Source organism: Tachypleus tridentatus, chromosome 6 (assembly GCF_004210375.1).
Source record: "Tachypleus tridentatus isolate NWPU-2018 chromosome 6, ASM421037v1, whole genome shotgun sequence".
In the NCBI taxonomy this organism is placed as follows: domain Eukaryota; kingdom Metazoa; phylum Arthropoda; class Merostomata; order Xiphosura; family Limulidae; genus Tachypleus; species Tachypleus tridentatus.
Genome location: NC_134830.1, coordinates 128,937,724 through 128,961,446, shown reverse-complemented (window position 1 = coordinate 128,961,446; position 23,723 = coordinate 128,937,724). Strand labels below are relative to the sequence as shown.

Here is a 23,723-nt window from a genome sequence, read left to right as displayed (position 1 = left end):
TTTTTTTCTGGCAAAGATATTTAATCTCCTTGTAGAAAAACTAACAACTGAAGTTTAATGGTTTGTAATGTTTGAAATCTATAAACATTCCTGGTCAAATCCTGTAGTATTCTTTTCTGATTGATAGCTAGTGATCACAATAATAGTTTCTGAGGTGTGTAGCACACTGACTGTAGCTGAATAATAATATTCTTCTGTCTCTTGGCTAGCTGCTTTTTTATATAGTTTACACGAGGTTGTTGAAATTTCAACAATGTTTCAGCTCATTTTTGTAAAATAGATATTGTTGATTCTAACCTTCAAGATGCTTGTACAGGTTTCAAGAATATGCAGGACTTGTGCAATACACATTCAAGAATATACATCATATGCCAAATAGGAAAGTATACTGAAGCCACCATAGATAGTAAAATAAACATATAATAGTGGATCCATTATAAGAGTAAAAGTTTATCATTTTTAAATCTATTAGAGATGTATTTTTGGTTCGACTATTAAATTTTTCCTAGATTTACTTTCACTCATTCTTTTTAAAATTGTATATGAGGTCTGTTCAAAAAATATGCGGACTGTTTGAATTGCTCGGCTCCAGTTGGTTCCAGGGGAATCCGCTTGGTGTCGCTAGGTTCGTACAGATCAGCTGATTACGACGCCATTTCTCGATTGCAGATATCTTCATTTGTGTATTAGCTACGCGGTTTTAAGTGAAGTGCGATTTTTTCGTTTGGCGGATTTCAGAATGAATGACCTGAAGGAGCAACGACTTGATGTGAAATTTTGTGTTAAACTTGGAAAATCTGCGACTGAAACTTTTGCTATGCTTAACACAGCTTACGGTGATGTTGCTATGAAGCGTACGGCATGTTTCAAGTGGCATGAACATTTTAAGGATGGTCGACAGTCCATTGAAGATGATGAGCGTCCTGGACGTCCTTCCACGTCAACTGACAACCTCACATCGACAAAATCAACACCCTGGTGCGGGCAAATCTACGTCTGACTGTCAGGGAGCTTGCTGAAGAGTGTGGGATATCAGTTGGATCTTGTTACAAGATTTTGAGAGAAAAATTGAAGATGCACCACGTTGCTGCGAAATTTGTGCCTCAGAACTTGTGAGTTTTTAGCCTAACACTCGATCACTGTTCTTTCCCACCCCCCTACTCACCTGACCTTGCTCCTTGTGATTTTTTCTTGTTCCCCAAACTCAAAAGACCCTTGAAAGGAAGAAGATTTGAGACAATTCCCGAGATTAAGGCAAATGTGACGAAGGAGCTGAAGGACATTACAAAAAAAACGTTACCAGGACTGTTTCAACAAGTGGAAACACCGTTGGGATAAGTGTGTGTGTTGGGGAGGAGAGTACTTTGAAGGGGTCCCAGACCTGTAACTTCTAAATAAAGTACATTTTGTTTTATGACGTCAGTCCGCGTATGTTTTGAACAGCCCTCGTATTTAACATTGAAGTTTATGAAAAAATATTGCCGTCAAAGATATACTTTTCTGATTTGGCAGATCTGTTACACACACATATCTTTTATTGTGGTTTTAACAGGATAATTTCATTCATAAAGTTGCTCATTTCAGATTTAGAAGTGTTTGCAAAATATTTTATAAGGAGTGATTATTTTGGTGAGGTTTGATAATGATTTTTATAAGTTCTTACCTTAGTGAAAAAGCTTTGTAACACAATTCACCATGTGTAGTCAAGGCTCGTGATTATAAGAAACCCACCTAAAGTAAAAATGTATTTCAAGACAGCTGGTGTGAATATTACAACTTTTATTAAAATAAACTAGAGAACAATATTTTGACCTTCTTAGGCCATCTTTAGGTTAACAAAGCATTTGCAACTGATGTGTGCCTGACAATGGTCAGTTGCAGACTCACTCTTTGTATCTCAGAATAGCTGGTGTGGGTAGTAACACTTTTAAGATCTTAACATGAAGATGACCTAGGAAGGTCAAACCATTGTTCTCCCTTTATCAGTAAAAGTGTTAACATTCATACTAGTCATCCTGAGATACATTTTTATTTCAAGTAAGTTTCTCATCATCAACGAACTCTTTGTTAACCTGAACGTGACCTAAGAAGGTCAAAATGTTGTTCTCTACTTTATGGTAGTAAAAGTTTTGAAGTCAAAGCTGCTTACTCTGCTATGTAATTATCAGCAGGATCAAGTGATGTGTCCAGTTCCATCCTTGTCAAGTTTAGTTCTTTTCTTGTGAGTTCAACAGCCAGCCCTATATAGCTTTTGTATTTAACGATACCTTTTTTTTCCTTAATACATATTTGTCTATTTTTTTTATAGCAGTATGGTGTACATGGGTTACTAGGGTACAGAGTATATTCTAAATCTTTGTAAATTTTGCAGATAATAATAATAAAATAGATAGACAAAGAATCTGAAACTTATTTGCTCTATCAAATCATGATAAAACTATAGTTACTACTAGAACTACATAGGTGCTAGGCTGGTGGAAGAAAGATGATGATGAATGAAAATAATACATCACAGTTTGACTATTTGGTAGTTTCAACCTTTTGAAGCTATGGATAGCTGAAAAGTGGTATATACACAAGAGAAGATAGAATGGCCTTACTAGGCAGCTCTTCATATCTAGTTTGCTTTAATACATGCATCTGAACCATCTCTACATGGAGTGCGAGCACACTCTTCAATTGTTTCCATGGTTTTTGAACTTGCTGTTTTGCAGATATGTCTGCCATGTATTGTTGAGAGTCATGCTGGACTATCATTCTCTTGTTCCTTGCTTTTCTTATTGTGATCATAATCTCCCTTCCTGTGCAGCTAGCTTTTGGTGTTGACTTTCCTTTGGAACCAATGCTGAGCTTTTATCATATTGGTACCTACCTCCCATCTTTGTTTCTGTAAGGATTGGAAGGAGGAGTTGTCCTAACTAGCTTAGCATTGGTCAGAGTTTTTTTAACTCATCATATTTTCTCTGGGAGTGATGCACCAATGTGTGGTCTGTGTGACACTCAAGTCATAATAGCCCACATTTTACTGTCGTGCTGTTGTTATGACATTGAGCAATGGCACCATTTAGACATTTTTTTACCATGGGTTCACCCCTGACATTGAATGTTGGTGATGGTGATTCTGTCCATCTTTCAAATGTTTTTAATTTTTTGAGGGCCATTGGCCTTTTTAATTCTGTTTAAGTTTTTATCTGATGTAAGGCTTTTGTTGTTCTTTTAACTTAATCTTTATATTATAATCTTTATAATACTTTCACTATTATTCTTTTGCCAGCTGTTTGGTGAAGTTAGCCTTATTGCTTTGTGCCATTAAACATCAATCAACCAACCATTTCTCTCCCATTTATTTCATTGTTATTTCATCTTTTGGGGTCTTTACTGACTGTGCATTATTATCTTGCTCAGGTTGTTCCTTTTTTTTGTAAAATATATCATCTTCAAATTTCATCATGACAAACATCTTATTGGGACTTGTCTCCTTCCACTTTACCTAGTTAGGTTGGCTAACTCCTATGTCTTTTATATTTTTCTTTGGGAAAGTTGATCATGTACTTGTTTTACTACTTTTGCCAGTTACAACATAGCTCTATCTCTCTTGCCTCTTTTCCTTGCCTACCTTTAGAGCTTTTGTAGACTGGTATATGGACTACATCTGACATGTTTGTCTTCCATTGGTTACATCACTGAATGGTTTCCTGTGTTTTTTGCTCATCTGCAGCACCCTTATTCCCATTTCCTCCAGTCAATCTAGAAGCTTTAGTGTGGTTAGTGTTTGTATTGAAATTTTCAGTCACGTCCCTATCATTCAAATGTTTCATGACACCACATGTATTCATGATTGGTTTTTACACATTCTAACTATTCCAATCATTGTTTATGATTGGAGCCATAAGAACCTACTAAGTTGCCATCATTACCTCATAGGGAATACTTGTTTTAAATATGAGCAGAGGAGGTTGAAAAGCACTCAACCCATTTGCCCCTGCTCAGTGCCTACAATCGAGATAGGTTTTTGCAGGAAATATTTCTCTGTAACTGACGTGATCATTTCTGCACCTTTAGAAGAATAAGAATAATAAAAACAGCACTAGTTTTAGTTCTGTCACTCTACCTATCTCAAGCTTGCTGTTTTTATTTTTAGTAACCTATTGCATTGTATCTTAGTGAGGACCTAATTCTGGATAAGGAGTAAGTAAAATTCCCAATTTGACATTTTTCTTATATGAGGGTGTATTTCAGGTAGATACTTACTTCTCTGCACCATGCTCCCAACATTCCTTTCCACTTCTAGTGATTTTCTTTGTCTTTTTAAGGTTGAACCTATCATCATTTGCAAGTGCTCACAATGAATATTGTGCCACTTTCCTGTTTGTTGAGAATATAGCATTATGACAGGCACATTGGAGATTGTTGCAACCTGTAGTTGTGTTTTGGGGTGGGAGTTTGTTTAAGGCTTATAGGATGTGCAGGAAATCTTGTTGCAGATGCACACAAAACATTAGCTTTTAGTTATGCAGAGTCATAAGTATTTTTTTGAAATATATTTTCAGGTAAAGAAAATGTCAACATTTCAACATTTTTGTTGGCTTGATAAATTAGGAGTAGAAAACACAAATTGCAGATAAAGTGACTGGAAAATTCATGCTTGTGTGGGTCCATCATATTTGTTTTATTTGAAAGTGCTTTTTACAGTGTTTGCACACTTGTTTTTGCTAGTTTTAAGGAAATCCATCCCATCAAACAATAAACATACAACAGGTTATTCTACTTCCAGTTTAGCAACCTTGCTGTATTGTTCTGTCGAGACTCACATGTAAACTAATCAAATGTTTTTGTTACTTTGCAATTTAATAATTCATTATAAATTAAATAAACTGTAAAAATAGTTTAGACCATCATAAATAATTAGATTTTGAAATATAAATGTCAAGAAGTTTTTCTGTAAAAAAGCTTACTAAAATGCGGTGTACTGATGGAAGAATATTTCTATACTTTCTGTCTTTGACTTCCAGAGTGTTTTTCAATTGTTAGAAGTTAGCAGACGAGTTTTAATGTCAGCTTGCATAGTTTTTATTCTATAAGTAAAATACTACACTATATTGCTAATAATACATAAATAACCAGTTGTTGAATCAATAATTATATTGTTTAACTAGACATTTTATGAATAAGGTATTGGAATTGAGTATACAGTATACTGTATCTTCTAATTTGGAATTTTTTTTAGTGATTTTTTATTTATATGTATTCAGTAAATTCATTACCATGGTAAAAGTTAAGAAAATTGTTTTATATTAAAATGTTATAAAAAGGTAATATAAGTTTAAAATGTGCACTTATATAAAAGTGGGGCATATGAGGCACTTTTCTTACTTATTCTTTTATTATTAGCTAATTGCAGGTAATTTCATAAGGTTATTTAAGGTGTGCGAATTTTTTTTTCTTGTTTGAAGCTAAAGTAGCCTTAATGGAACATTTAATAGTAATATTCTACATCAGTAATATGTGTTGACTTAATTTTTCTTCTGTAAACTAGTTATTTGGAGGAACAATGGTAGGAATTGGAGGATGGTCATTTCTGGAAGAGTACAGTGAATCTGGCTTGCCGGAGGTGAAGAATGTATTTGATGTCCTGCTACAAGTCTCCATTGTATTGATGGTGGTTGGTGCAGTTGTTTTTTCCATCAGCTTTTCTGGTTGTTTGGGTGCTCTGAGGGAAAATACATGTCTTCTCAAAGTTGTAAGTTAGTTGATTTGATCATTTTTATCTCAAAGTAAAATCATTAAAGAAGTTTTGTTAGGTATTTAAAAAAAGAAATATAATTGTCTTGTGTGATTTCACAAGATTTTAATTTTAAAGATTAGTTCCAACATCCCAAGGACAGAACTAGGTCTCTGTAAAGTCCTGGTAATTGTACATAAATTTCCTATAATTTAAAACTCATAAAATAAACACTTGGTCACATGTACTAATGTTCAGTTATGTAATTTTATGAACAAAATAACTTCTTGATTAATTACATAAAATGTATTTAAACATATTTGCCTACAGTTTGAAATATAAGTGGAATGCAAATAACATAGTTGTAGTGTGTCAATAACAAGCAAATTTTTAATTTTTGTTAGTGAATAAATAGATGAGTACATAATTTCTGTTTTATAGTGTTTTCTAAGGTGTTATACATTTAAGTGAATAATACATTTATGATAAATATAATTCTCTAGTGCTTCCAAAGCTCATTTTAATTCATTATATTTTAGTTATCAAATTGTAGTCCAATTTCCATGTATGCTATTTTGCAGATATTGTATATAATACAGATACACAGTTGTTTTTGTAACAGTAAAAAATGCTAATTGCAGGATTAGAAAATCGATAGCTTTTTCAAAAACTGCTAGACTAAAATCTGTATTAAATACTTGAATATTGTCTTAAGTTTTATCTTTGGAGAAGTCCCTCTGCTTTAGACCTGGGCAACAGTGGTTTACTAATCAATTAAACAGTGGTTTACTAATCAATTATTTACTGTACCTCACCCTTCATAAAGTACAATCTAAAAAACATTCTACTAGGATTATTTCTATTTTCATTCACAATGTTTTATTTTTTTAAAGTTTGTTTTGAATTACCCTTTGTTTTGTAAGTCCTGTGTTTGGACTTTTTTTTTTCTCCTGTGCTTTTTTACATTTATAGTTGCTTTAATTTATTGCTTGTCCCAAGTTCCAGTTGTTATTTTTCAAGATTTTTCTTCAGTTATGTTAACATCAACTGGATTCACCGTATATATTTCTGGAGTTGATATTTAGTACATGGGTTCCCAACCGGTGGGTCGCGACCCCCCAGGGGTCTGACTATGGTATGACAACAAGAGCAATACTGATGTTTTTCATACATGATGTTACTACTGTCATGCCTCAGAGAGTTTGTTTCTTTCTGCCTATTTATTCTTCTGTCTTGGCTCCTCATAATTTCATTTCAATTCAGTTTGTGGAGACACGTTAATGTGTGGATTGTTGAGACCAGCTCTTCCATTTTTATTCTGTCTTTCTGGGCCTTCTTTCACTGATGAAGAACAGGTACTTCTGTCTGCTATGTTTGTAACTCGGACTTTCTATCTCTTTTGTTTATCATAATGTTTCTTGGAATGTTATTTTTTGTGGGCTTTCTTTTTTTTTCTCCCTCTATCTTGGCTATTTTTTTCTTGATTTCCTTGTCTTCATGACTTTTGCTATGTCCTAATGTCATGTTTTTTCTGTATATTTTGTACCTCAGTCACTTATATTCCTTCTATTTGCTTCAGACACTAATGTTTATCCTTTGTTTCATTTATGTACAGTCTTTTAGTCTTGTTTTCATTACTTTGCTCTATTTATGCCATTCTTCATTGTGACTCTTCATTATAACCTTAATTGTTTTGATCACACTATTCATTCTTATTTCTTTCCCTTTTAGAATTTGTTTCTTTCTCTAATTCTTCTATTTTGTTTTATTTTCTCTGTTTTTTAGATCTTCTCAGGTGTCTTCTTTCCTTTCTTCTATCCTAGACTTAAGTTCAGCTACCTTTCTGACTTCACCAATTTATAGAGAGTGTTCCTGATCTCTTAGTTTCTTGAGCTAAGGCTGCATTCCAGCAGTTTTCCTTCACTTCCATAGATTGCCAACTTACTAGGCAACAAACACATTTGTTGGCTACCTGACCTTGGGAGTCCCATATAGCTACCTCCTCTTATATCATTAACTAGCTTAATGTTTCTTTTCCCATTGGATCGACCATCAAGTCAGTTGGTAGCTACTCTTACTTAGAGCTAATCCTTGATACTGAAACCTGTTATGCTTACCTCTTATATCATTAACTAGCTTAATGTTTCTTTTCCCATTGGGTCAACCATCAAGTCAATTGGTAGCTACTCTTACTTAGAGCTAATCCTTGATGCTGAAACCTGTTATGCTTACCTCTCCAACATTGCATGTGTGTAATTTTCTTGAATTATGCAAGTTTTTCTTCAGATTTGTCTCTGCTTTTCATACCAAATACCTTTTACTCTTCATTCTCTCCCCTACACTTCTTGGGCATTTTCTCAGTTCTTGCATTTGACAGGTTTAACCTGTTGCCTTTAATTTTTTCTTTATTTGGCATGCTGACATTTGGCACAAGTTCCTGGATTATTGTTCAAATAGCTAGTTAGTGTTTTTACCATTGATAATTGGCAGATTTGTTGATATGGTTTTTGTTTTTTTCTTGATACCAACCAAGTGTTCAGGACCTGTGCATATATATCCAGAGGGTATGTATTTATTACAATATTTACAGATGTTGCATTTTCATTAATATGTCAGTATTTTTTTCTTTTAAACATATTACACCTTCTATTATCACTTTTTTTTTTCCATATTAATGTTAATGCAGATTTTAACCACCAATCCATAATTATTATGGGCTCATATTAAATAGCATAAATTCCTGCTACAGATGTGATGTAAGTGAGCAGTAAAATTAAGTAAGCTTATAGACACTTAAGTATTGTTTGCTACAATTAGCCATTTAGCTCTCTCACTACAGGCAGATCAAACTGCATGTTATGATATTTTACTGAGTTACATTAAAAAATTAATTAAACTACTTGATTATCATGGTACATGAACAAACTTGATATATAAATATGGGTAATAAATCATTTTAATATTATTAATGTTCTCAATTTTATAAAGAAATACTTAAAAACAAACTCAATCTTTGTTAGCATGAGAACTGTGACATCATGTTATCTGGTGATGACATCTTCTTTTATTTGTTTACCATCCTTCTGAGAACTATAAAGTTTGACATAAAATGTTCTCTATAATTTCATCATAGGTAAAGTGAAGCAATATTTTTACATCCTTCAGTCTTATGTGCCTAAAGAGCAATTGAATAGAAATTCAGAGCCCTCCTGCCATACCAACTTCTCACATATGTTGATTCACAGTTTGCTAATAGATTTTTAGACATTGATTGCTATTAAGTTTATAACTAATATAAAGCCTAGATTTCAATTGATTGATTGCTATATTTTAACTGGTTTGTTATACAGATAATTGACATTTTGGATTCATGAGAATGAAGAATAGCGCTCAATTTTTAATAGCTTTTCTTGCATACTTATAGAACAGTCTGTTTTTACTTGTTATTATTCTGTTTTTTTTTCTATCAATTATTCAAAGAAAATACCTTGTAAACCTCTAATATTACTTTTGTGGACCCCCAGGGATCTGGGGAACCTAGATTGGGAACCATTGTTATAAGTATTTGGCATCTAGTTGCACCTTTCAATTTAACTTCTACTGATGCAACCTCCATCTCGTTTGATGTGGGTGGTTCAGCTCTATATTTCAGTCACAACCCCCACTTTGTATCTCATTCACATATGGATTTTTCTTAGTTTATATGCAGGGTAGGCTCAGCCTACTTATTTATGTCTGAGACTTAGAGATTTTGATGCCAAGGTTTTCATGTCTCCTTCATTTTCTGCATAAGTAGATTTATCTTTTCTGAAGAATCTTTCCTTGATTTTATCTTTTTAAAAAAGAAAAGAAAGTTATTTAGTTTTTAAAGGAGAAAACTTTCATAAAGTTCACAGATATTGATATTCCCCTTCACCCAGCTTGCTATAAATTTTCTGCCAAGTTCATGAATTTTATAAATTTTGAAATATTGATTATAAGTTTCACTGTGAATATGGATATGAAGACTGGATGACCGGGAGGTAGAGAGAAGAGCTAGGCCAATGACAACATTGAAAAGAAGTAGTATATTGTAATGAACACCCTTATGTTAGGTGTCATCTAGTGGCTGGGATCTGTTAGTCCAATGCTAAGGCCAGGATTATTAAATCCAAATGTTTTAGAATTTGTTGTACCACTACATATCTCCTTCAGTGGTTTCTAGCCTGCCAATTTAGGTATGTTGAAGGATTCATTGTTTTCTTTTTTCCTTCTCATAGTTGAGGTGACTCACCAAATCCCACATGATCCTGGATGTCCCTCTCCCTCTGCTTTACCTGGACTTGTAAATCTTTGGACCCCTCTGGGACTTAGGAGGAAGTCTGTGGTCTTATTCCATTTACATATTTGGGTTTCCCTATCTTAGTTGATTAATGAACCTGATGATTTGATTAACAAATTTCAGTACTCTCTCAGTTATAATATCTGGGAAAATTTGGTCTTTTTGTTTTCATTCACTTTTCATGGTACAGAGCATCTTTGCAAAACATTTTCCAAGAGATTTATGGTTGTTACCAATATAATGAAAAATTAAACATCTAGAGAGTTGAAAAGATGCTAAAGGAATTATATTGTATGATTTGTAGACTTCTGTGCTTTTGGTTTGCTAAGATGTTTTCTGAAAAGTTATTTTCTTTGCATGGTTGATAGACTTTAGGAAGTTTATAAAGAGGTTCATAACCATGGTAATTACATAGAACACCACAAGTGGTGGAAAAATGGGCTATATGCTACATTAATTAATCTTTTATCATTACTATAGATCATTAATACTCTTATGTAGCACTACTTACTTGAAATCAGAATTTTTTGTTTTGTTGTTGCCTAGATGTATGTCTGATAGTGTAATTTATACAGTAAATTGTAATAGTTATTTATATCTTTTTGTCTATTTTTTAACACTTTTATCCTTACTACAGTAGCATTGTTTATTTATTTCAGTATTCATTCCTTCTGTTAGTACTATTCTTGGGAGAACTTGTTCTTGGTACTTTGGCCTTTGTATTTCCAAACACATTAACAAATTGGATTAACGAAGGATTGTCTCAAAAACTTGTTGAAAATTACAGAGATAATGCAAATTTTCAGAACCTTATTGATGCAATTCAAAAAGAAGTAAGTATTTTCTGTATCTTAGTGTGTTTTATAAATGTAACTACAAAACATTCTTATTTTAAGAAAAGTATCTTGATTAAGAAAATGACCTCCATTGTGTTAGTGCACATTATAAGTAGATACTAGAATTGCACAGATTTTTCTTTTTGTAGTAAGTTACAGATGAAGACAGCAAGTTCTTTGCCTTTAATATGTTTGTAAAGCAGAATGTTTGTATTGAAATCTTGTATGTAGATGGAATGCTCCTATGCAGTGGTTAAATTATCTATTGTTATTTTCATTTGTTTGAACCCAGTTCAACAACTGCATTTAACCACAGAAAGATGTTTTACTTAGATCTCTGCTAACATCTTTCATATAAGAAAATTAAATGTAAAATGCAAATAAATAAGAGTTGTTTGCAAAAATTTACAGAAAACAGGAATAATAAATTCAGGTAGAATTTGTGATAGTGAAACCATATAGGATTAACAATTACTGTTCAGAAAATTCTGATAATTACATTTTTGATCAATGAAGCAACTATTAAAGAGAAAAAAGCTGAATTATGCTGTGGAGCGTAAAGTATGGATATATGTTGAAGAACATTTAGTCTTATTGATTGGTTATAAACCGTAGTACTTGTGTGCTTTATAATGCCATTTCATCTCTTTTGTTTTGTATTAAGTAAAAAATAAAACCTGTAATAATATATGAAGTAGAAATTAAACAATATTAATAAATAGTTCTCTATTTTTTCTCATTTCATCTTTAAAATAAATTGTATTTTGTGATACATTCTTGCATTGCTAAAATGATTTTGACCCACACCTGTTTAATCTAATTTCCTGTTTTTCAGCTTATGTCCACACTTTACTCTTATGATTTCATTCTGCTTTTTCTTATGATGAAAAAAGTCTTCATTTTGAAAACTTTTTTTCTGTTTTAAGGTTAATATAAGGTATGAATTTGCTAACATGTGCAAGAGTATATGAAAAAAAAAAGTAGTTTAGGTGAGAAAAAAATAAATGTAAAATAACATTAAAATGGAGAGGAAATACTTAACTACAACGACAAACAGTTGTAAATGAATTACTTGTCTCAACTCCCCCAAAACCTTGTTTTATAACATTCTCAAAATAGTCTTTTTTAAGATTTGTTAATATGGAAGGCAGCACAAGAGAACATAAGCAGCAACATTATATATTTCAGAGGGAAGGACACTTAGCACCAAGTTGTCTTTGTGAGAAAGATATAGCATACTAAATTTTGAGCTTATAATAGGTAGGACAATTAATTTCTGTATGAATAAAATTATTCACAGTGAAAAGCTTCATATTTAGCACATTGTTATAGTGTGGATTAAAACTATTAATTACAACCTCTTGTAACATTTACATATGCAGACACTGTCTCTAGGTTCAGAGGCTCTTATAATGTGTATTTCAATTTCTTTTACCTTTTGGTCATGTAAAAATCAAAAGAAAGGCTGTCTGTGGAAATTTATCATAAATGTATCTGTGCAATGTCTCATCTTGGTTGGGCAAAGTGTAGAGGAATTGACAGTACAAAATGCTAATCTTCTGAAATATTTTTACCTTTGATACTTGTAAAATTGCAAGACAAGAAAGGCACAAGTACAAAACCAGAGTTTATCTTTTTCACTCTGTGAGGTGTTGCAGGATATCATTGTTGAAAGTATCATGGTCCAAATGCAAAGAAATGGTATATCTGAAGTCATTCCACACTAATTTGCATTTCAAATTGAGTGTCTCAAACATAAGAAATATAACTGAATTTTTCATATGTGAAATGTCTTTAAGACTGATCTACTATTAGCTTATGTATAACTCTGGCAAAACAGGATTTTCTATGGACACTCCGAACCAGCCAGTAACAGAAAGTATGGTTAATTGAAATTATCATAGTATACTTACCTCTTCTACAACTTATAACTGTTATTCAACTGTCAGGGTTTTTTTCTTTGCCCATCTAAGCATTGGTCTGATTTTTTTTGCATTTGCTTCAGTTTTTTATACCCCATTTGGTTGCCCTTGCATTACTTATCTCCACCTATATCAGTGTCAGTGCACCCTTCTACACTGATACTGAACGTAAGCACTTAATTCACGTAATGTTATCACATTTTCTCAACAAAGCATTACTAACATAGTTCCCAGTATTATTATTGATCATTCTCTTTGGGAACTGTTAGTGATCCTACTTGTAATGAGGTGGAGATGTATATTTGGTTATGTGGTGGACCTTGGGGAAGGGGTGGGAGTACAATTGAGGGCAATCCTTGACATTTTGGAAAGAATTTAGATTTAATTTTTCCTGTGCTTTCTTTGAGTCTGTCTTTTCAGTCTTCCTGTGGAACGGTGGAGGATTTGAGGACTCGCAGCATTTGGGTTTGGTGTTTGATTCCCTGTGGTGGATGCAACAGATGGCCCAGCGTTGCTTTGCTCTAAACACAAATTTACCTGACAAAATGTTGCTCTAGTCTCTAAGATTCACAAGTTACTCATTCCTAAATCTGATATGGCATGTTGTAAGAGGATTACAGATGTCTAAGATTGTCATCGTCATCTCCTGTTTGCACGCTGCCATAATGGTGGAGTTCTACCATTATCAGCATTTGTTGTATGCAAGAGTCAGGTACTGCAGTTCCAACTTTTTACCTTTGAACTTACATCAGCTTCACAGGTGTTCTGTTGCATCATATCAGTTTTTTTCTCATCACTTCCTCCTCAGTGTGGATTCTTGTATGTGGTGAGGGGACCTCCCAGGGAAAGTTCTGTTCTTTCAGTTTACCTCTTCTGGGATCTAAACATCTACCTATGTCTTTGCCGTGTGTGGTGACCTATGAAGGGAAGGAGAGGATCCTGATGGTTGAAGGGTCCAACTGTAACACACCACTTTGGCCTAGGGTCAATCGGCTGGTCTACTTGGGCTAGGGTCAACCAAGTAACAGTGTTGGATGTTCTCAGCAGGTGTTGTGGACATTGTATCTGATGCTCATGTTTTGGATATAGTGGTCATGAAACCCTGGCATTGCTGCAGTGTTCTTGTTTGGCATTATTGTGCATTCCTTTACAGGGCACTAAAACTTTTTTTTTTATCATGGATCCCCAAATAAAAACTTAAATAAAGTAGTGAAAAACAGACCATAGGTAAATGAGTATGTCTTGCAGATTCTGAGCAGCAATCTTCAACATCTGTAATGCCTGTACCTCATTTTTTGATATTACATTCTCTTTCAGACAAACATTCAGGGCAAATGTTTCCCTTTTTTATTCAAAAGGGACTAGAGGGACTTGCTGGCTCTCCAGAGTCAGTCAAAAACTTCACTTTGGTAACATATTGGTGAAAACATCCACATCTAAACACATTGAATCCCTCTTACATTCAAAGACGATTGGTGATATATCAATTGAGGTTATGCCCCATGCTATTTTGAATTTATCGCAAGGAGTTATTGTTTAGAGGGATTTGAAAAACATCACTGAGTCTGAGATTCTACACCCAATGAGTTTCTGCAGTGAAGCGTATCTCCACTCGCAAAGATGAATTATTATAACAACCAATGTCCTCATTCTAACATTTACATCACCACATCTACCTGCCACTATCAAGGCAGGTTATCCTAATTTCAAGGTACGGTCATACCTTCCAAACCCTCTCAGATGTTTCTATTGTCAGTGGTTCGGTCACTTGAAGACATCATGTTGTGGTTCCTGGATGTATGTTTGTTGCAGTGGCAATGGCCATGATGCCTATGAGTGTGAAACAGACCCTCATTGTATCAGTTGCAATGTCTTTCACCCATCCTACTTTCGTTCTTGCCCTAAGTGGTTGGAAGAAAAAAGAGGTACAGCGTTTGAAGATGATTCAAAACATTACTTCCCATTAGGTTCAAAACTTACTGTCCATCATTTCATCTTGGACGTATGCTGCTGCACTTTGTTCCACTATTACAGTGGGAGTGCAGACTGATCTCTCTGTGCCTCCAAAATAATCATTTTTAAACCATATGAAAAATCTTTTGACCTGCATGGTTAAAAAAAGAAATAAATCAACTACAACACCTATCTCTGTCCCTAACATTCATTCCAGCAAACCCCAAGATCCACTTTCTTTAGTTCTGGGTATGGGCATTTTCTTGGGCACATCTTTTTCTCCCATCCCAAGATGCACAATGTTCATTTGTTTATGTTGTCAGTCACTGAAATCCTCTTCCAACAACAAAGACCTGTCCAGTTGACCCAAGGCAGGATCCATGGAGGTCGACAGACCTCCCTCAAATAAACACAATAAAGAAAAAAGAGGTGTTCATAAACAGAAGGTTTCTCCATCCAGTTCACCTACACATAAATAAAAAATGGCCACCTTGATACAATGGAACTGTCAAGGTTTACATTCTACTCTAGATAACATTAAAGTACTGATTGCTTCCTACCATCCTGTGTGTCTTTTCTTACAGGAAACAATTCTGAAACCTGCCAATACAGTCAGTTTTCGGCAGTTTTCTTTGTACAGAAATGGCAGGTTGTGTGAAGGATGAGTGCATGGAGGGGTAGCACTGTTGGCTGATCAGCATGTGCCCACCCTTGGAGGCCGTAGTCATTCTTGTTTTCTTTGGTCGTACCATAACTGTTTGTTCTCTCTACCTCTCTTCTTGATGCTCTTATTCAACAGCTGCCATCTCCCTTTTTAATCCTGGGGGACTTTGATGGGCATCATCCCCTCTGGGGAAGTACTGATATTCATGGGAGGGATTGCACTCTACAGCATATGCTCTTATATTGCAACCATTCTCTTTTCAATAATGGTTCTTTACTTGTTTTCATGCACCTAGTCAGTCCTTTACTGTTATTGATCCCTCAGTTTGCTCCCATTCACTATTTTTCTTTTCATGGAGCGTTGACAATAACCCACGACGCAGTGATCACTTTCCTATAAATATGAGAGAGACTGGCAGTGGTTGATGCCACCTGATTCATGTGCTCGTGTGGAAGGTGGATCAAGCACTCCACCATGGGCCACCTGGTTCAACTTGAAACGTCAATTGGAAAAGCCTTTCTCAAATTACAACATCTTGTATCAGTTTTCTTTGACTTTGAGAAAGCTTATGATCTCACATGGAAGTATGGCATTTTCTGAGACCTCCATGTGTATGGGTTAAGTGGCCATTTGCCCATTTGTATTAAAAATGTTCTCATTAACAGGCGATTCCAAGTTTGTGTGGGCTCGACATTTTCCCGTTCTTTTCTACAGGAACTTGGAGTCCCTCAGGGCTGTGAATTGAATGTCACACTTTTCAGTATAAAGATTAATGTTTTCACTGAACAACACCCTCTTACTGTTGCAAACAGGCTCTATGTCAACGACTTTCACATCTTGTGTCAGTTGTCGAACATTAGGGGATATTGAGCAGCAGCTACAGACTGCCCTCAATCTTTTGCTGAAATTTACCACAGCAAATGGTTTTAAATTCTTTCTCTCTAAAACTACCTATTGAATGTGTAGTGAAAATGATGTAAGCAATCCAGCATTTCATGATAAGCTTTAAGGAAACTATGCAGTTTTTAAAGATTGAAAACCAAATGTTAAAACTCTGTTCAATAAGTTCAAAGAAATACAAATACATTTTCCAGATGTCCTGAATTCATAAATGCCCTTGATAGCTGCCAGTGCATTTATCATCAAATTGGTTTCATTAACCTTGATTGTAGCCTCCTGTAAGGTGGCTAGAAAAAGCAATGGTGATTTGTTTTGAATCTAGATGATCTAGTGAAAAATCAATTGGAAACTTGCAAAATAAGAAGAGATTGGTATATTAGAAGACCTGTTCACGTGCAAAATGACTCTATAGTAGAGTCAACATTGCAGAATTCAGACAAGCCTCTATTTTTGTAACTCTGTCTGCTTTTACATCACAAAAGCAATACTTCAGAAAGTTGAGAGCATGTGAGCCTATACCTGTTTTGCTCAAGATGAATTCCTATCTGACTAGTGAAGTCAAAAACAACTGATTGCACACTTCAAATCTTAATTCAAGTGAAGTATTTTCCCAAATGTTATGAACAGCTGTAGATGCCATGAAGAAACTACAATCATAGTTTTCATGGATGAGACCCCTTTTTCTGCCAAGCCTGAGGGTACTGAAAAAGTTGAAGTGTGGATGGATGAACCAGGAAGTAATTTTAAAAAGCCATTTGTTAGAGCTACCATGCAGCTTCTGTCAGAAAAATATAGCATAAACATAGCACTTCTGTTCTACCATTCGTGAAAAGGACTTGTCGATGAGATAGAACTGAAAACACCCTAGCAGAGATGCAAAAACGTGGTGATGCATCATTACCAATGCCCATGATTTTCAACAAACAGTTGATTGATTTGATAATAATATAAGTTTGTGCTACATCAGTAAACTTATAACATGCATTTAAAGAAGCAAGATCAATCAGAGGAATTGTGATTTTTTTTTTGCTGTAATGAGTTGATAAGAACAGAGTGTTTCACTTAAGTGCTGAAAGAGCTGCTTGAGTAGAAAATTTTGACTTGGTCCTTGGAGATAGAAAAAAATGGATGATGCTATGAAAATCTTGAATATGTAGTCAAGTCAAGTAGTTGGTTTGAAGTTCTCAAGAAAACATTAAGATATTGTGTACACCTGTATGGCTCTATATTTGACTTCTGACATGATGAAAAGTACTTAAATGTATGTTTTTAAAATAAATCAGAAAAAAACTTTTAGGGTACATAGGTCACTGTTGTTTTTCTTTTGAGCTATTATAACTGGGTGATGATCTGTGTAATTTAATGTTGCTCCTTGAAAGTTATTGGCAGCAGCACAGAATGTTACATTTCAGATGCCGTATCCTAAATAAATTGATAAGAGAGAACAACTTATGTTTACAGAAGACAGTTTATAGACATCAAAAACAGTGCCATGAGCATGTCTGAGATAAAATTGTTTAATTAGTTAACTGTGTTGACATTAATCCTAGAACTCATTAACTTAATGATATTCAACTAATGGATTACTGTCACATAACTATTTTTTCTCTTTTCTTGTAATTCCACACACATAATAGCTTTTCACATTCATTTCTACCCTCTGTATGCACAGCTTTTTCTCACCACAAGCCTTGATATTTCCACCTATACTAGCATGATTACATGTAGCATGAAAATAAGACTGTGACAACTCTCTTTCAATAGGTTTTTGATTCAAGTATACCACCATGTTTCATTCCCCCTTTCTGCTGTCACTCTGTTTTCTAGGCTTGAGGTGAAGATGGTGAGGATCCTTCTGTTATGGAATGATGACAAATATCCAATTCATTGTGGTGTTGGACTTGGTTGACTCATTGAATACAATGTAACATGCTCTGGCCACTCTACACCTTTTTTGTTCAACTGCTTACAAATTAAATGTGCTTCCTTTCTGCCCAATATAGTAATATGTAATATGTACCTGGTACAGATGTGGTGCAGTCTCCCACATGCGTGGCCCTCAGTTTTGAAGTCTCACTTCTATAGACTCTCTTTGGATGGTTTCTATAGAGTGCTCATTCTGTGTAAATTTTCACTGTCATCCAACCAGTTCAATTTGTGATTCTAGGAATCATGTGAGAGAAGGAAAGATATTGTAATAGAAGTTATAATTTTCCTGCTTTGTAAATGTATTTCTGATATATACATATCCTTTCTCACACTTCCCACCTGTTTTCCTCACATCTGATGTTTTTTTTGTTTTTTTTCCAAATCTCAAAGTGAAGATTGAGTTCTATAGTGTAAAGGGGAGTCATCTGTGTCAAGAGTGTTGTAATCTCATTGATGGAAGGTTGTTGCATGCTTATGTGCATACTGTAGCACAGTTTTTCCACATGTAAGTGTGAGAGTGGGAAGGCATGTCAAGGCTAGTGGTGAGGAAAGATTAGGCATATACAATGCAATACTGAAGAAGTAAAGCTCTTATTATGTGAGATGAGGTAAGTATCTATCAGAAATACATTTTCATTGTAGGAAAAGTATAACTTTAGCAGTTTTCTTTGAGATATCCTTGAACTACCTTTCATTTAGAGTGATAGTTTCAACTACACTGACTTACAACTGATTTACGTAGTTAGCATGTTGTACATGAAAGGATATGGACACAAAGGCAGATAAAACTTGTAATGAGTTTAAAATATGATTAATAGTGTTCTATGAACTTCTTCCTACAATTTTCAATAAGACTACTAAAACTTTTGAATTTTTGTTGTTGAAAATCAAGAACCATGATAGTGTTCCATAATAGGGATTGCATAGGAATTTGCTTAAAGCTTTTATAGGAAATAAGGGCAAAAAACCACCTTAAACATCAGATTTATTCATGAAATAACACTTAAAACCTTTTCAACAGTTAAATTCCTCCAAACATTGATAATAACCAAATAAATGATTTCACAGTTATAGACAAAATTCAAAATGACCCAAGTTTGCATGAAACCTCAAGTACAAAACCTTCTAGCTCAGTAAATAATTGCTATAAAAGACATGAAGGTTTATTTAAAGCAATGTTTTAGATGTATTTCTTTTATTTGAAAAGGCTACTTTTCTATTGGTAAAACTTTATACACCTTAGTGGAGGTGGTTGTATCTTAGTCTAGAGACATATACTTGCCTATTGCTGTGCATTAAAATCTAACATACACGGTAATGGAAAATTGAAAGTTTAAAATATACAAATAAAAATTGCAAAATGTAAGGTACATGTTGCTCTACTGTATCTTTGTGCCAAGTCACATGAAAATTAAAGATGGAAACGTAGTTTAAGATGAGGTGAAGGAATAAAATTTCCATTCAGTAAAGTAGTGGGTTGGTTACTTCACACATTTCTTACATTTTCCCCAAAAATGTTATCCAGTTGTTCTGAGCTAATGAGCTCTTTTTACCATTTATCAATATCAAACCATGTATTTTCTGAGAACAAGAGTAAACATTAGTTATTCTGTGTTAGACATTCTGTGACTAAAATTCTATAATTTAATTACACTTAACAAACACAATTGTTAATTGAAAAGAGCTTTAAAGAGTAAATTTTAACTTCATGAAGTGATATGTGAAGTGAATATTTGAAATTGAAAAAATATATTAATGCTAGAACAGCCAATAACACATGGAATCCCACTTTTTTAAAATACATTTCTATTGTTATTCCAAATTGATTGTGGCCCATGAATAGCATAACATAAAAGTGTCAAACACATGAAAAAATAAAAAATATCATCAACATTGTATTTATTACCAGTAATTATTACTGGGGTTTCCTACATATTTTACATAGAAAATTAATGGTCCCCCTTTTCTGAAACATATAAAAACAATAAATTACTTATGATTGTGTGAGAACCAGATCTCATTTATAGCTAACAATGTTAACTATAAGGTTCATAACATGAACCATATGGATTAGTTAGGAATTGAAATTTTAAATGAAAGTTAGAGAGTAAATTGTGATTTTTATGTCTACAAGAAATTTGTAAAATACTATTTGTAATTGTAAAATGTTAGAGAAATGTAAGAAAGCTATACGGTAGGTTATCTGTTTTCTGTCTACTTAGATTTTAGTATTGCAAAAAACTTGCCCGTGGGCTACTATTCAATTTATTTTTCTTTTTTAATGATTGTTAATTCACTATGCCTTGTAAATAGAACAAAGCATTAAAGTGTGTAATCAGTGTATCCCAAACTTTCTCCATTCGTGGCACCCTTAGTGTCTCAGCAGTTTCTTCATGGCACCCCAGGGCATAAAGTAAAACCTAATAGTTTCGTTTATTAAGTAGTTAGGTCCAAAAACTTAATACGTAATAAGTATTTATGTTCTAACAACTTAGTAGACATTTGAAAAAATAATTCACCTAAATTGAAAGTAAAAACAATATTTTTATGTCATTTTTAAATAACCACAATTACGAATGGGATATGTACACCTGTTGGGCACTGCACAGTTTGTCAACCTTTGAATAGGATTCAACTCTGCCACACTCATTTCCTGTTCCATGTTGATTTTTGCAGTACATGCTTTTTATCACACAACTGCCAAAAACCCAGCTTTGCAGAGATATAATGTTGCAAATGGAAATAAGATTTGTTGAGTTTTAACACTTAGCAGCAGATATTCATCTTTTACTGATATCCAAAACTCAGTTCCATGCTGCCAAATTTTGTTTTTAAAGTCTTGTCACAAGGCAGGTCAGTACAATTTTCTTTTGTAGAGGTAAATTGAGATGGGGCATTAGCCTTAAATGGATCTTGGATCCATGCAAATTTGTCCATATTTTTTGGAAAGTAATTTTCAAACCAAACGCTGAGCTGTGTTAAGTGCTCCTCAAAAGCAAGTTTTAGTTTGTGGGTCAAATCAGCTTCATTGGATGTAACAAAGTGCTGTAATAGAGGAAAACACTTTTGCCACCATCTTCATTCATTTTTCTCCTCCATAGTAGTAACTTTTTTCTGAAGACTGAAACCTTCTCTGCAAGTTTCAGAATTTGCACATTGATTCCCTGTGGAGAGAGAATCATTGCTTTCAGTTAATTTGAAGAGGTGGCACAGGTATGCTACTTTTGACAAAAAAAATCAGTATTCAAAAGGTTTTTAGAACATTCATGTTCTTCTTCTTTGAGATAAGAGTAGAATTCCTGTCATAATTTGAACACACAGGTTAGTACATTCCCACAGGAGAGCCATTGTGAGCTACAGTAGTACAATAAAGATGTGTAGTCAGATTCCATATCTTCACACATCTTTTTAAAACCCTTGCCTTCTGTGACAGAGTTTTTTTTTATAAAGTTCACCACTTTCCAGAATTAGGTTCAGTGGAAGATGCAGGTGCTTTGATGCAAAGGCTCCCTTGTGGATTATGCAGTGGATCCACAGTGCATCAAGAGCTTTGCTTCGTATAAGTGCCTACAATCCTCCATAACAGCTGGACGTAGAGCAACCACCATCAGTACAGATTCCAATGTACTTTGTCCAGTCTGTGCTGTTTTCACACAAAAAAGTGTCAAGAATCTCAAGTCTTGAGTTTTTGTACCTGCAGTGATACTTTTACAAAGGAGAAGGTGTTCCACAATTTTGTCACCATCCATGAACCATGTGTAGCAAATTAAATGAGCATTTTTGTAACCATCCATCACTTCATCTGGTTGTAGCCTGAATTCCTTCCCTTTCATTTTTTCAGTTAGCTGATTATTGAGGTCTTTAGCCATGTGTTGGATTCTACAACTGATTGTATTGTTGGATAAAGGCACCTTTGAAAGCAGTCTTCCTGCATATTAACCAACCATAATGTTCACCATATCCACTGCAGCTTGTAAAATTGGTCCTTCTGCAATGGTGTGAGGCTTTTCACATTTTATGACTCTGTGTACCACCTTATAGGATGCTAGCAAAGCATTGCTTGGTATTGATGTTTGTTTCAAAAATGTACCTTTTTGTTCTTTTGATTCTTTTATCTATGTGGTAAAATAAACACAGGATTTACTAGCCATGTTAGGATGATTGGTCTCTAAGTGGTGTCTTAGTTTACTTGGAAGCATGCACTCTGGAGCCTAAATCTTTAGACATAATACACACTGCAGATATTCTTTGTGATTGACACCTATCAAAGTTAAACCAAAATGTAAATAACTATTGTCATATTTTTAATATTTCCATTTCTTCACAACTTTGCCATTAGTCTGTGATTTGCCATCTTTTTCTTTGCTTTCACACTTCTTATTTACATTCAAAAATCTTTCCATTTTTATGCACAAGGACTAGAAATCAACAGAATAATTCTCTACACCTTGCAGACCCTTGATTGCAACACCCTTCAGTTATTTCAATTACTGAAGGACCCAGAGAGTTGACAGATATTTATATACAAAATCTAAGAAAGGAGAAAGTTGGAGAAGTTATTGGCATAGCCGAATGTACAAGTAAACACATTCAAGAACATTATCGAAAGGAATGTAGCACAATCTATTGTTAACACTGTGAACTACTTTGAGCTAGTAGTTCATGTGGTGTCTGACAGATGTTAATATTGCTGCATTTTCCTTGAAAATTTGAAAATTTTTGCAGCACTTCTGTGAGTTTGCCACAGTGTGCAGTTTGGGAACCACTGGGGTGTAATAATAGTTTTTCATTGAAATAAGTCCTTCATTATGTCCCTTTCAAAATTCTAATAGGTGATGATAAGTGAGAAGTTAGCAAATTAGATAATTTTTATTATTCTCAAATCTTGTGTACTAAAGAAATAAAAGAGATTGAAGTTCTACTTTAAATACATATTGGATTCATTATGATGTCCTGAAGCCCAACTAGAGACACACACACAAGTTACTAAGTTTCAGTGCAAGAGAAATATGAGTGAGAAATTATTTTAAAGGTGATAGCAATAACATCTGATGGATCAGTCTTGATATGGAATATAATTACTGTAAGCCACAAGTTTGTTACAGAAATATCATCTAATTACTTCTTTAAATGTCAAGATTTTTACACTAACCATTTGTGAAGAAGTGAGAATGAAGAAAGTCATGAAATCACCATGAAAAATAGTCTGATATTTCTGTTCTGTTATCTTGTAACTAGAAGCATAATATTTTTAATCATGTCAAACTGTTGAATGGCAAATTTGAAACAAACTTAGCATTTAAAAAAAACACACACATACTGTTTAAGCATCCTGAAGAATCTTGTTTGGGACATTAAGGAGAATTGATTTTAGAAAATATTATTTATATACATTATTTAAATGGTATGCAACCTGATTATGGGCATAGAATATAATGATACCACATATATATCATTATTAGTATTTGTACACCAT

General features: G+C 34.0%; 1 protein-coding gene across 3 annotated transcripts in view; it reads left to right on the top strand.

The window, feature by feature from the left end:
* Tsp86D (Tetraspanin 86D) overlaps nt 1–23,723 on the top strand; it is a 48,958-nt gene that overhangs the window by 5,308 nt on the left and 19,927 nt on the right. For 2 of the 3 annotated variants that reach the window (XM_076507823.1, XM_076507822.1), the window contains exons 2-3: nt 5,537–5,740; nt 10,703–10,876. In XM_076507823.1, the coding sequence (XP_076363938.1) occupies nt 5,552–5,740; nt 10,703–10,876 (363 nt within the window). In that variant the 5' untranslated portion in view covers nt 5,537–5,551. The remainder of the gene's footprint in view (nt 1–5,536; nt 5,741–10,702; nt 10,877–23,723) is intronic. The other variant, XM_076507824.1, reaches the window with a different exon arrangement.